Here is a 13,186-nt window from a genome sequence, read left to right on the forward strand (position 1 = left end):
GAAGGAGGCTGGTCAAAGCAAAGGAAGGAAACGACACTGTGCACGAAAGCGCATCGGCAATCAAAGGCCGATGCAGCAAATATTTTGAAGCATTATTGGTGACGACGAGAACTTTTGGATCAGTATTGGTGACACGGCGAAAACACATTTCCAGTGAGGCAACGAGACGAATCCAAAGCTGTATTGGTGACACGGCGAGAAGACATTCAAAGTTGTATTGCTGGGCTGGCGAAAGAAAACGGTTGAAGAAATATTGGTGATTGAAAGGGAAAACATCGAGAGGCAAGACAAATTTTTTTGAAACTTGGCTGGCAGAAGGCGCTGTGCCAGAAAAGAGAACTGTAGAGCAGCACTGACCAATTTCATGTTGGAAACCTCTTGTTGGTCTTATTGGAGAGTAGGAAATAATGCAGTCGGACTGTTGTGTCAACAGCTAAAGAGCATAGTGTTAAGATTTGCATTTATTTCACATTAACGTAGAGTAAAGTAAAGTAAAGTTCACAGTTTGAAAGTCCAGTATATATAAAAAACTTAATTTTGCCGTGTAGGCGGATTTGATAAACATTTTTGTATTGTATAAGCACTTTATTTTATATCCTTATATTCTATAATTATATTTAAGTAAAAATGAACAGGGAAGAGATTTTGGCACTGCTCGTGGCAGAATTGCGCGCTAAGTTGTCAAAGCTAGGTCTTAGTACAACCGGAAGAAAATGCGAATTGCAAAACAAACTATTTGCGCACTATGGTTTCCAATCTGATGAAAACGATGAGGATACGATTGAAGTGGATTATGATGAGGATGTTTCTTTTGCATCAGTGAATTCAGACAATTACCAGGCAGGTGCAGGTGGAGGGAATGGTGCGCCCAAATTGGAAATGCAAACACAGGTAGTGGTGGTTTACATTAAGGGATGTAGAGGGGAGTGTGCCACAATTTTCGGGAACTGGTTCACCTGATATTAATCAGAGGATGGAGGAACTTGAAGAGTATGTATTTAAGGTTGAATGGAGTCAGTTGCAGGTGTTTATATATGCAAAACAATTGCACAGCGGAGCGGCTAAGCTTTACGTTCGTAGTCAGCGTAATATTGGCGATTGGAGCTTTCTGAAAGCTGCATTGCTAGAAGAATTTGGGGTTAAAGTTTCATCGCAGAGGTTCATCGTAGACTTGGCAAGCAACAACAAAAGAAAACCGAGACGTTTCAAGAGTGCCTGTACGCGTTAATGAAATTGGCGAAGCCAATTGATTTAGACGATGAAAGCTTGATCAAATACTTTGTCGACGGTATTCCAGACTCGAAGGGAAACAAGGCTTAACTTTATGAAGCCAAGAAGCTAAAGGAGCTGAAAGTTCAAATCGAGGCATATCAGAATATGCGAGGATTGGTGAGGCACGTCAAGTATGACTCTCACTTTTATAAAGGTGAACAGGAGACAGTGAAAGCAGTTGTGAAAGTTAGGAAATGTTTTAACTGTGGTGATGAGTCTCACATCAAAAATGATTGTCCAAGGAGAGACAACAAGTGCTTTAGGTGCAACCAGCCAGGACATAGAGCAGCCCAGTGCAAGGTCGTGCAAGTAGCTAAACAGGAAAAAGCAACTAATCTAGTGCAGGTGAAAGGCAAGGTGAAGCCAACAAGCACGTTTACGTCTTCGGAATTGGAGTTAAAGCATGTTTCGTTTGAAATAGTAACCTTCAAAGGATTGTTAGATACGGGAGCGGACTTGTGTTTATTGCGACGAAACTTTTTTATAAGGCTCGGAGTAGAACATCTAGCAGGAGGTGAAAATTGTTTGACAGGAATTGGGGAAAGCCAAATTCTGACTTTTGGAAGCCTGACAATACCAGTGCAGATTGATGGCATCAATCTCAACGGAAGAAGACATGGCATTTGAAGCAATTTGAGATATAACTCTTCTAGAAAGAGTCGATATGAAAGTCACGAAGGACGGATCCGAGTTGGTTGGAAGATCAGACTGTCGGGTCGGTAAGGTACAAAAGTTTAAAGTTCGCGAGAAAGAGAAAAACGGAAGTTCATGCTCAGAGCTGCTGAATGAATTCCATAGTTTGTGTATGATGACCATGGAGCAGGCAGGAAGCAAGCTAGAGGTAGACGTTTCACATTTGCCACATTCTCAGAGAGGTGTTGTGAAACGTATGATAGAAGAATACAAACCAATTACGAATGTTCACTGTCCGGTCGAGATGAAGATTTTCTTAAGCGATGATTTTTCCGTTTTTCAGCATTCTCGACGTATCGCTTTTAGTGAACAAAAGGTAGTTGACGAGCAGATTCAGGAGTGGCCTGAGCAAAGGATTACGATGCCCAGTACTTCAGAGTACGCTTCTCCGATCGTACTCGTGGCAAAAAAGAACGGCTAGAAGCGATTGTGTTTGAGGGGCAATTTTCCTATGATACAGATGGACAACGTGATTGAGAAGTTGCAGGGAGCGACAATTTTTACGACACTGGATTTGACCAACGGTTATTTTCATGTTCCGGTAGAAGTAAACTCCCAAAAGTATACCTCATTTGTTACACAGAACGGACAGTACGAGTTCTTGTATGTGCCGTTTGGCATTTCAAACTCGCCCGCAGTTTTTACGCGTTTTATAATGACAGTTCTCAGGGAGCTCATCGAAAACGGCGACGCAGAGGTTTACATGGATGGCATTATCATCCCAAGTAGTGATGTCGTAGAAGGAATACAAAAGCTGCAAAGAGTTCTTGAGGTCGCTGAACGGAACGGGTTTTCTAGGATATATTATCGAAAATGGTTCGATCACACCCAGCCATGAGAAAACACAGCCGCAGCAAACTTTCCAGTGCCGTCTAATCAAAAAGACATACAGCGATTTCTTTGTTTGACTTCATATTTTAGGAAGTTTGTGGATGTATATGCAGTAATAGCCATTGTCAGATTTGCTGAGAAAGGATGTTAAGTTTGAGTTCAAGGAGTTACAGCAGGTAGCATTCGAGCAATTAAAGGCAGCGTTGATTTGCAAACCAATTTTGAAACTGTACAACCCTGCATGAGGATTATTACATCGCCAATCAAATATTGTTTAAAAACCCAGACAGAGAGTTGATTGTAGTTCCATCTCAAATGGAGATTGAAATTATACAGATTACTCATAAACAAGGTCATTTTTCGGCAAAGTAAACACAGGAGATGGTGGAGAAATCCTATTTAATTCCAAAGTTGTGGGATAAAGTAGCTAAAGTTGTAGGCAGCTGTGTGGAGTGAATATTGGTTAACGCAAAATCCGGAAAACAGGAAGGATATCTAAGTCCTATCGAAAAGGGGGACAAACCTTTAGTCACATATCACATAGATCACGTAAGTCCAAAGGAGATCACCAAGAAAAGATATAATCATATCTTTGTAGTGGTCGGTGCATTTCCGAAATACGTTTGGTTGTATCCGACGCGTAGAACTGAAGTCGAGGAGGTGCTAAACTGTTTAGACAGGCAGGCCATAATATTTGGAAATCCCTTCAGGATCGTATCAGATCGGGATGCAGCTTTCACATCGAACTTATTCAAGGAATACTGCGACAAAGAAAAGATCCAGCATTTATTGATCGCTACAGGTGTACCTCGAGGTAACGGGAAGGTTGAGAGAACGCATAAGATCGTGGTGCCAATTTTGTCAAAGATGAGCCTAGAAAATTCAGGAAATTGGTACAAACACGTGCGTAGAGTGCAGCAGCAAATAAACCATATCGAGCATAGGAGCACAAAGGTCGCGCAGTTCAAGTTGCTAACAGGTGTGGACATGCGTGTAGTTGACATTGCAGAACTCCAAGAACAGGTGCAGCAGTCTTTGATAGAAGAGTTGGACGAACAGATACGCAAACAAGCCAGGGAAAACATTCAAGCTTTACAGGAGGAGAACAGAAAAGCTTTCGATTCAAAAAGGAAAGAGGAAAAGCAATACAAAGTCCATGACTTAGTTGAGATTAAGCGTAAAGAACAGAAAAGCTTTCGCTTCAAAAGGAAAGAGGAAAAGCAATACAAAGTCCATGACTTAGTTGAGATTAAGCGTAATCAGTATGGGGTGGGTTTAAAGTTGAAAGGAAAGTATCTTGGTCCCTATAAGGCAGTCAAAGTTCACAAGCATGGCAGGTATGATGTGGAGAAAGTGAGAGATAGCGAAGGACCTTTGAAGACATCCACAGTATCTGAGTTTATGAAGGAGTTCGGGACGAACACCACGTAGGAATCAGAAACAAAACAAAAGAGCAAGAAGAGAGAAACACACGGAGTGGACGTCGGTTCTGACAACACTGACAGAGATCACTAATGTATGCGTGATGGTAACAGATCAGGAACGAAAAACTCTAATAAAGTGACTCGATGCCGAAATCTCAAGCTAAGCAGTCCACCACACTCCACTTTGTAAACTCATTTAAGTTTAAAATAACACACAACACTCAGTTTGTTAATTAAGTCAAATATAATAATAATAAAACTACATCGTCCTGGAAGTAATTCGCATTAACGGAATTCTTGGGGCCACAGGTATGGGCCAAGGAACAGCATCTGTCGAAAGCAGTGGAAGGGTTCGAAGCAAAACTCGCGCCGAGGTACGATGGGAATTCAAAATGATCAGTTTTATATCACCGGGGATATGTAAGCTTAGGGACAACAAAACACACACTGACTATGCCGCACACACAAGCGAAGTGAAACCCCAACAGTCAGATGAACCCGACAAAGGAGGACATGGAACAATTGAGGAGGAGGACATGGAACAATTGAAGTTACGTCTTTCGAGATTTACATCTCTTCAAAAACGTAGCAGTAATGATCTTCCGTGACCAGCGACGAGAGTTCACTGACGTGGAGCTTTCCGACGAGAAGCGAAATACGAGGAGGCCAAGCTGTAGAGCACAACCGCTCAGCAGCTATGGCAGTCGCCGGTGCAGCTGCCGCTACCGCCGCCATAAGCTCCGTTCCGTCCAACCTCTCCGGTTTTTATTTTTATGTTTTATTCAGTATTTTAGGCACACAGAAAAAAAATGATTAGATATGATACTTATTCTAATGAAATTCTGAACGATTTTGACATATCAATTTTACACAAAAACAGTATCAATATATTAAACATTTTTTTATATTAAAATGTTGAATCGACCGTGTTGTAAATTTCCTAATTTAATATCAACACTTTAATATTGCATATATGATATTAAAAAAAACAAATTGATATTATTGTGTATCAAATATTTATTAAAAATAAATATAGAAACAGAAGCGAGACTGTTTTTTTAATAATTATGTTAACACGTACACGTACGTATGTACATTTCTTTTAGAAATAACTTAAAATATTTATGATGTTTTCATTTATTTATAAATGCAAAATATTTCTTTTGAAAATTAATTTTCCAAAATATTGTGGTTGAATCGTACATATGTATGTATATGCGGTTTCTGCTGATACTTAAGGCATCTGGCTTAAATTCTGGAAAGAAAATATAAAGTAAAATGGAATTAGGTCCTGTTTTCTCGTCTTGATGATTAACTAAAAGTCGATTTTAAACTTGAAACCTTAAATATTTATAGTGTGTGATTGAATATGCCGGCCGGCAAAAATAATGCATAAGTGACCTTATATTTCAAAAAAGTGTATCCCATGGGATAGACACACATGCCAGTCACATTTTTTCCGGCCAGCATAGACACTCACACACACAACACAAAATAATTATGAAATTTTAAATGCTACAACAATAACTTTTTTAACTAGTTATTTACAATCCACCTATCACTTATTTATAAATTTTAAAAATCACTACTCACCTTTTTGTAAAACGCACTACCGATGTCTTCTCACATTAAAGTCAAATCACCGAAAAACAAGCAATGCGAAAGCCATGCAAACGACGCAACACGTGTACAACTCGGGAGTTCAAAGTTCGTAACTGTCCTTCTCCCTCTAACGTATTTTATTTTTTGTCGCCATCTTGCAGGATTCTCTCTTTTTCGACTTTTTTAAACTTGCGAAGATAAAGAAATTGAAAATGACCATTTTCCAACATCAAATTTACATTTTTCAATGGTTAAAATAAAAATCTCTTGTATTATCAAATTGAACAGTCGCTATCAATTTGAACTTTACGATTATTTTTTGTGTGTAGTACCTATACTTCAGTAATTTTAAATTTCATCCAATTTTATTTTTAAACTCCACTTCTGACAAACCAGTTTCGGTCATAGATACATAGCATCTTTCCCATAATGATAGGTTTTCTAAAGTAGATGCTAGAGCTAGACAAATTTGGAAAAAAAAATTTTAAAACTGAAGTTCCGACAACATAAATTAATTCTAAACGAATACACACGCCTGAAAACCGAAAATAATTGTATCAATTTATCTTGAAGATAGAACACTCACAAATCTTACAATCTATTAACTTCAACCATCCGCCAACAATCACTTCTTACAACAACAAACAATTACAAAAAAGCTGGCAATAGCAGGAGAATTTAAATTTTAATTGTAATTCTACAAATTGCTGTTGCCTTCCCAGACGATGTTAAATTTCATATAGAGATCAAACTAAAAAGTTTTTGAGACATATACACTCTGGCGCACGTGTTTGCAAAAGTGGTCTATCGGTCAATAAAAAATTAATGTAAGTGCTATAGCCAGGTTCCATTGCCGCATTAGTGGACTGTTTAAATGTGCCTTATTCCATTGGCGCATTAGCATTTAGCTAATGCTACTCCAGCTGATCTGGGTTTGTTTACTTTTGAATTTTGGCAAATTCAAAAGAAATTAATTAAAAATTATGAATATGACTCTTCAATGCTCAGCAGGACATGCATAATGCGACCGAGGCAACTTGGACGACAAGGAAGAGAAGCTAAGAGAAGCTTTCTAAAAAATGCAAGGATCCCCGTTTATGTGGGAGTTATTTTATTCTAGAGATCCAGCAGTAATGCATTGTGGTACTGCGAGTAGAAATTGCAGCGTGCGCTCTGGGTTTCAGTCATTTTTATACAAAAAAGATTTTATATTCAAAAGACATCAAAAAATGCGCCAACCTTGCATATGGAAAACAGCTGATATAGTGGTGGCACAAAAAAAATATCGTTAAACATCGGTATTTTCCTTTTTTTTCTAAAAACGTTCGGGACGAATAGTTTTTAATTCATTTAATTATCGCATTTATTTGAAATGCGGAATTTAAAGAGTTTTGGCAGAAAAGTTGTTGCGACCCACTGTTGCAAATGCAGTTAATCGGAAAACCGAATAAAGAAGAAGAAGGAGAAGAAACTTGAAATTTAATATTCCGCCATTAAGTTTTTTAATTGCGGTATTATTCTCAATCTTGTTAAAATTCCAAAATTGCCAATTAAAAATCACATAAATTCTTTAAAATTAATTATTTCTGTTGGTATTTCATGACATACAGCACACTTATTAAAAGAGAAGTAGGGGTTTGAAGTTTAACGCTCCTCCAGGCAACAATTATGTATAAGGAGTGTAAGCCATTATATAAACGTTAAGATAACCTTTCAGCCATTATTCCACGGGATTTAATAAAATAAATTCAAGGTAAGGAGTTTGCTACAGTTAAAAGACCGCCTTCGAACAATGTTGTCCTCTGACTGTTAATTTTTTGGATGGTGGCTTTGTGGGAACACGAGTTTTGCATTTTTCAAAAATCCCAACCGTTCCGCTCGGATAGGCCCTGCGTTATTGGGCAACTGGTGTGAAAAGTCCATAAGATTACATAAAAACATCGATATTTATATACAAATGGACAAATGTAACGATGTACGTAAGTATTATATATAGCGATAATAACAGTGTATATATATAGGGATATATTCTGCACCAATCAAACACTTAAATTATTTAAGTTTTCCGCATCAAATAAAGGTCATGTCTAGGTTCAGTGGAGCACTACAGCTCACCGATATAGACGATTTTATTACGCCTTCACAGGTACATTACACCACAATACTAGCGTATGTTAATATAATAAAATTTGATTGATTGTTAGGAATGCATTAAGCCCGTGCCTATAGATAGGACAAAGTCTAAAACTGGTGCGCAAATCACAGTGGAAGGAGAAAGCTGCTATGAGGAATCCGAGGTGGGTGGTTAATAGCTATTAGCTCATGTATTATAATTGTATGTCGAAAATATTTTTGCAGAGTGGAAAGCAAAAGCTTCAGAAAGTGGAAATCACTCTTCAAGACTGCCTAGCTTGTTCGGGATGCATCACATCTGCCGAAGGAGTACTAATCACACAGCAGAGCCAAGAAGAGCTACTCAAGGTCCTGCGTGAGAACGCTAAGAAAAAGACTACTGGGGATTACGAAAACGTGCGTACCATCGTGTTCACCGTGGCTATCCAGCCTCTCCTGAGCTTAGCCCATCGCTATCAGATCAGTGCGGAGGATGCTGCGCGTCATCTAGCAGGGTACTTTCGCAGTTTAGGAGCTGACTATGTTCTATGCACCAAAGTGGCTGACGACTTGGCGCTGCTCGAGTGCCGTCAAGAATTTTTGGAACGGTACCGTAACAATGCAAACTTAACAATGCTCAGCTCGTCTTGTCCGGGATGGGTGTGTTACGCGGAGAAAACGCACGGAAATTTCATTCTGCCTTACCTTTCCACTACCCGATCGCCGCAGCAAATAATGGGGGTGCTAGTAAAGCAATTTCTGGCTAAAAAGCTGAATATTCCTGGGTCACGAATCTACCATGTGACCGTGATGCCCTGCTACGACAAGAAACTTGAGGCCTCCCGGGAGGACTTCTTAAACGAACAGAACAAGTCACGGGACGTGGACTGTGTAATTACATCAGGTAGGTGAGGCAATCATGACATTCGAGTTGTGATCTGTATATATACCTTTTGCAGTCGAAGTGGAACAAATGCTGACCGAGGATGAGCGTACACTGTCGCAACACGATCTTGATAATATGGACTGGCCCTGGTCTGATGTAAGACCCGACTCCATGGTGTGGGCCCACGAGTCGACTTTGTCTGGCGGTTATGCAGAGCACATATTCAAGTTCGTTGCTCATCAGCTTTTTAACGAAACCCTGTCCAAAGAGCTAGAATTCAAACAGTTAAGGAATCGCGACTTTCGGGAGATTATTCTTGAAAAGGATGGCAAGGTCGTCTTAAAGTTTGCTATTGCCAACGGCTTCCGAAATATTCAGAATCTAGTGCAAAAACTAAAACGAGGAAAAGGGGCGAACTACCATTTTGTGGAGGTCATGGCTTGTCCCTCAGGCTGCATAAATGGTGGTGCACAGGTACGCCCCATCACGGGACAACACGTCCGCGAGCTAACACTACAACTCGAGGAGCTATACAAGAAGCTTCCGCGCTCCCAACCCGAAAACGTCGTAACGAAACACATTTATAGAGACTTTCTAGACAGTTTTCACACGGAAAAATGTTATGAGCTACTTCACACTAGTTACCATGCTGTGGAGAAGCTCAGTACGGCATTAAATATTAAGTGGTGAATGTTAGGTGCTTGACTTTCTCTGTAAGAATGATTTTTATGACTGAATTTGATAGTCCTTGTAATAGCAAATAAAGTGAGTGCGCATGACCAACCCATTGGCGAGCACAGGCGAGTGAAAAAGCACCTACAACGGATTGTTTCACTGGAATGCGGCAAGTTGCTATCGCCAGGTATTGTAGCAAGAGAACTTGGGCGGTAGCGAATGGTAAAAACGTGTTACTTGTGGCTGAGGATCTGTGCTGCGAAAGAAAAATCAACGGCCTGGAGCAAACACCTTAGCAAGACTATCGTTTACGTTCTAAACTATAAACTGCTGACAAAATCAATATTGCACTTTCCGTTCCAGACCAACCGTATCCTGGCAGTAGTCTTTGCGTGACCAGGCAAAAAAAAAAGAAAATAAAATAATTATCCAAATGCAATAAGAATGACATGATGTCGTCCTCGCTTTTGCATCCTTATGGGCTGAAAACGGACGAGATAGGCAGCAAACCTAACGAAGTGGCGGCGACAATACACAACTCTGGGCGTTGTTCCCTACCACCACAGGAGGTGGACTCGTTGGAGTACTTCATAAAGTTCCCGAAGCCCTCGTCTGAACACGACTTTGTACTGGCTAACGCTTATGACAGCGAGGACATCAACGTGCCCATCGTAATGCTATTGGGATGGGCGGGCTGCCAGGATCGATACCTAATGAAATACTCGAAAATCTATGAGGATAAGGGGTAAGTTTAATGTAAGCGTTGGTACACCAATTTAGTTACGTTTTGTTGTTTTCAGCCTTATAACTGTCAGATACACGGCCCCACTAGATACCCTGTTTTGGAAGCGATCTGAAATGGTTTCAATCGGCGAGAAAATCCTCAAACTGATTCAGGATATGAATTTTGATGCCCACCCTCTAATATTTCACATATTCTCGAATGGCGGAGCCTACCTTTACCAACATATTAATCAAGCTGTGATCAAGTACAAGTCCCCGCTGCAAGTGCGCGGAGTGATTTTCGACTCGGCCCCTGGGGAGCGGAGAATGCTCGGTTTGTATCGCGCCATCACAGCTATTTATGGACGGAAAAAACGCTGCAACTGCTTAACGGCACTGGCCATAACCATTACCCTTACAATTATGTGGTTTGTAGAGGTTGGCGAAGCTATGTAATAACACAAACTTACATTGTTACTTATACTGCTCTTTATTGTTTCAGGAATCTGTTTCCGCCTTCAAAAGTATTTTTGTGCAGTCGACTTCGGTCCACCCCAGCCCGTTTGTCGAACTAAAGAAGGAGAACAATAAGTTCCCACAGCTGTTCTTATACTCCAAAAGTGACATTGTCATCCCATACCGAGATATTGAGAAGTTTATCCGACTCCGACGCGAGCAGGGCATTGAGGTATCGTCGGTATGCTTCGAAAATGCCGAGCACGTGAAGATCTACACCAAGTATCCTAAACAGTACATCCAGACTGTGTGTAACTTTATAAAAAAATGTATGGCAATACCTGCTCTGAAAGTGGCCGGCAATTATGAGCCAAGTTCGAACTCAGAAAAAGTATATCGATCAAACCAAAAGTACGAATAGAAGGTCAACCCACGAGTTGAAAAGCATAACAAAATCACCTACGGAAAAAACATGCAAAATATATATTTTAAACGAATATAATTATTGAAAATTTAAAGCGCTTGAATGTAGAAACGAATTTGAAACTTATTGAAATAAATACATATTACACATTAAATATTCAGTCTTTTTTGGAGTTTTCAAATCTAATTAAGCCTTTAAATTGTAACTTGAAATAAAAATGTGAAAAATTAAAAATAAACAAACTTTTGACAAATTATCAGAGAATATCAAAATTTTGTCAAAAATCCAGATATATAAAGCAAAATAGCTAGTGTTTCAATATCTACGGCAAGCTTAGAGGTTCCATAAATAATAACTGGGACTGTTGAACTTGGTACCTAACTACCCTTTTGGTATAGAATACATTTTAAAGTATTTTTGATGATACCCTTGTGCTTGTCATCGGTTCAAAAATGGTTTAAGTATTTCAAAAAGGACATTTTCTCAGTTCCACGGAACGAAAATAGAAATTCGCAAACTAAATTTATAACAAAATTCAGCCAGATTAGAGTAAGTTTAAATAGCGAGGAATAATACACGACACGATGACAGCAGAACATGTGTGCGCTGTCTCCAAAACAATATACTATGTATGTACATTAGGGTAATTATATTGGTATAAAAAAATCTAAGGTCATAGTCTCACCCCCTTATACATATGTACGTTGCGCTTTGGTGAATTTAGGGCATACAAAAAAAAAGGTAGAAAAAAATCGGTTTATTCTTAAAGTATATCACTCATACGTACTGTTGCTTTAGATCAAACATTTTATTTTTATATATGTAGGTGGCGTAGACTTGGTGTTATCTAACGAAATAATAACCTTATCACTTTTACAAACGGCTAAAGAAATATAAAATCCGTATGGCTATAATCCAGGTTACAAGACTTAACCCCCGTGATAGGATCAAAAAATCAAATTTCTTTTATTTCCTGTCCATCTACATATTTTAGCAGATCAAGCGGTTTTTACATATTTCTAATTATACAACATGGGGTGACCCAATTAAGTGTGTATAGTGATCAAAAGAAAGATTTGCTGAGGTTTCATTAAAATTTGATAAGGGCGTATTTTAATTTTCGTAGTCTACGCAAATTCAGGACAACTACATACATACATATGTACGTGGACTATTATTCATCAAAATCTTCTATATCTCTGTTATTTTCAAGCTGAAATTCAAACTGAGGCTTTAATACCTAAATAAACGAAGACAAACAAGGCATTTTTATATCCGATTAAAAATAAAATTGATAAATTCAAGAATTCTTCAAATCCGCTTCGTTTTTGAAGTTGCTGATTTCTTTTTTTTATCATCTTTCAGCATCTTGGAATGTGAATACCATATTTTTTTAGATTCAGTCCAGATTTCTTGAAATTTTTAAAGTTTTTGCTTGTACGATTTATATTTTTTTTAATACTAAAATATTTTTTATGTAACCGTAAAACTTGCTCCTTAATGTGATGCAATGGCCGTACGCGAATTTCTTAGCTTTTTCATACGGTAACCAGCATCTTGGCAACAATTTAAGCACATTCAGACACGGTTCGCTATAGAAGTTTCCTATAAAGCAAATCGGACAGGACGGTCCGTTGTTTCTTCAAAAACGGAATTCAGCTTTCCAACCAAAAAAATTGTCTTCTCCATTTTGTTACTTTTTGTGAACAACAACAAAAAATTGACAATACAATACTGGCTTAAATATGACTAATTAATATGGAAACTTTGAGACCATTGCGCAAGGTCTTAGACTTAATTTAAAATTGTTTGGATATTATTTAAATTTATTTTGCACCAATATCTACTGTTTAAAAGAGTGAACAAAAGGCTCGAACAGCAACTTAAGGGGTATTCTGGTCAAGAAACTTACATTTCAGGCATTTTTAAAAGTAAGATAAAAAAGAAATGAAAACCATTTGTAATATACAGTTTTTTATTTGGTTGCTATTGACATTTTAAGAATACTAAACCAAAAAAACAAAAAAAAAAAACTCAATATTCGCCGAGTTACAGGACTGTGATTTCAACCCTTGTAAAGATCGGAAA

At 38.5% G+C, this 13,186-nt stretch overlaps 2 protein-coding genes across 2 annotated transcripts; both read left to right on the forward strand.

Annotated features, from left to right (window-relative positions):
- The first annotated feature begins 7,811 nt into the window (after positions 1 to 7,811).
- On the forward strand, positions 7,812 to 9,635 carry LOC108146845 (probable cytosolic Fe-S cluster assembly factor GL21135). The gene is made up of 4 exons (XM_017273051.2): positions 7,812 to 7,968; positions 8,027 to 8,119; positions 8,181 to 8,838; positions 8,894 to 9,635. Exons 1-4 carry the CDS (start codon positions 7,906 to 7,908, stop codon positions 9,508 to 9,510), a joined length of 1,431 nt encoding a protein of 476 aa, XP_017128540.1. The 5' UTR covers positions 7,812 to 7,905; the 3' UTR covers positions 9,511 to 9,635.
- A 106-nt stretch (positions 9,636 to 9,741) lies between these two features.
- Positions 9,742 to 11,252, forward strand: LOC108146852 (transmembrane protein 53-B). The gene is made up of 3 exons (XM_017273066.2): positions 9,742 to 10,240; positions 10,296 to 10,656; positions 10,721 to 11,252. The coding sequence occupies exons 1-3, from the start codon at positions 9,945 to 9,947 to the stop codon at positions 11,093 to 11,095; spliced, it is 1,032 nt and encodes a 343-aa protein (XP_017128555.1). The 5' UTR covers positions 9,742 to 9,944; the 3' UTR covers positions 11,096 to 11,252.
- Positions 11,253 to 13,186: the final 1,934 nt, after the last annotated feature.

Source organism: Drosophila elegans, unplaced genomic scaffold (genome assembly GCF_018152505.1).
Source record: "Drosophila elegans isolate 14027-0461.03 unplaced genomic scaffold, ASM1815250v1 contig_402, whole genome shotgun sequence".
Lineage (NCBI taxonomy): Eukaryota > Metazoa > Arthropoda > Insecta > Diptera > Drosophilidae > Drosophila > Drosophila elegans.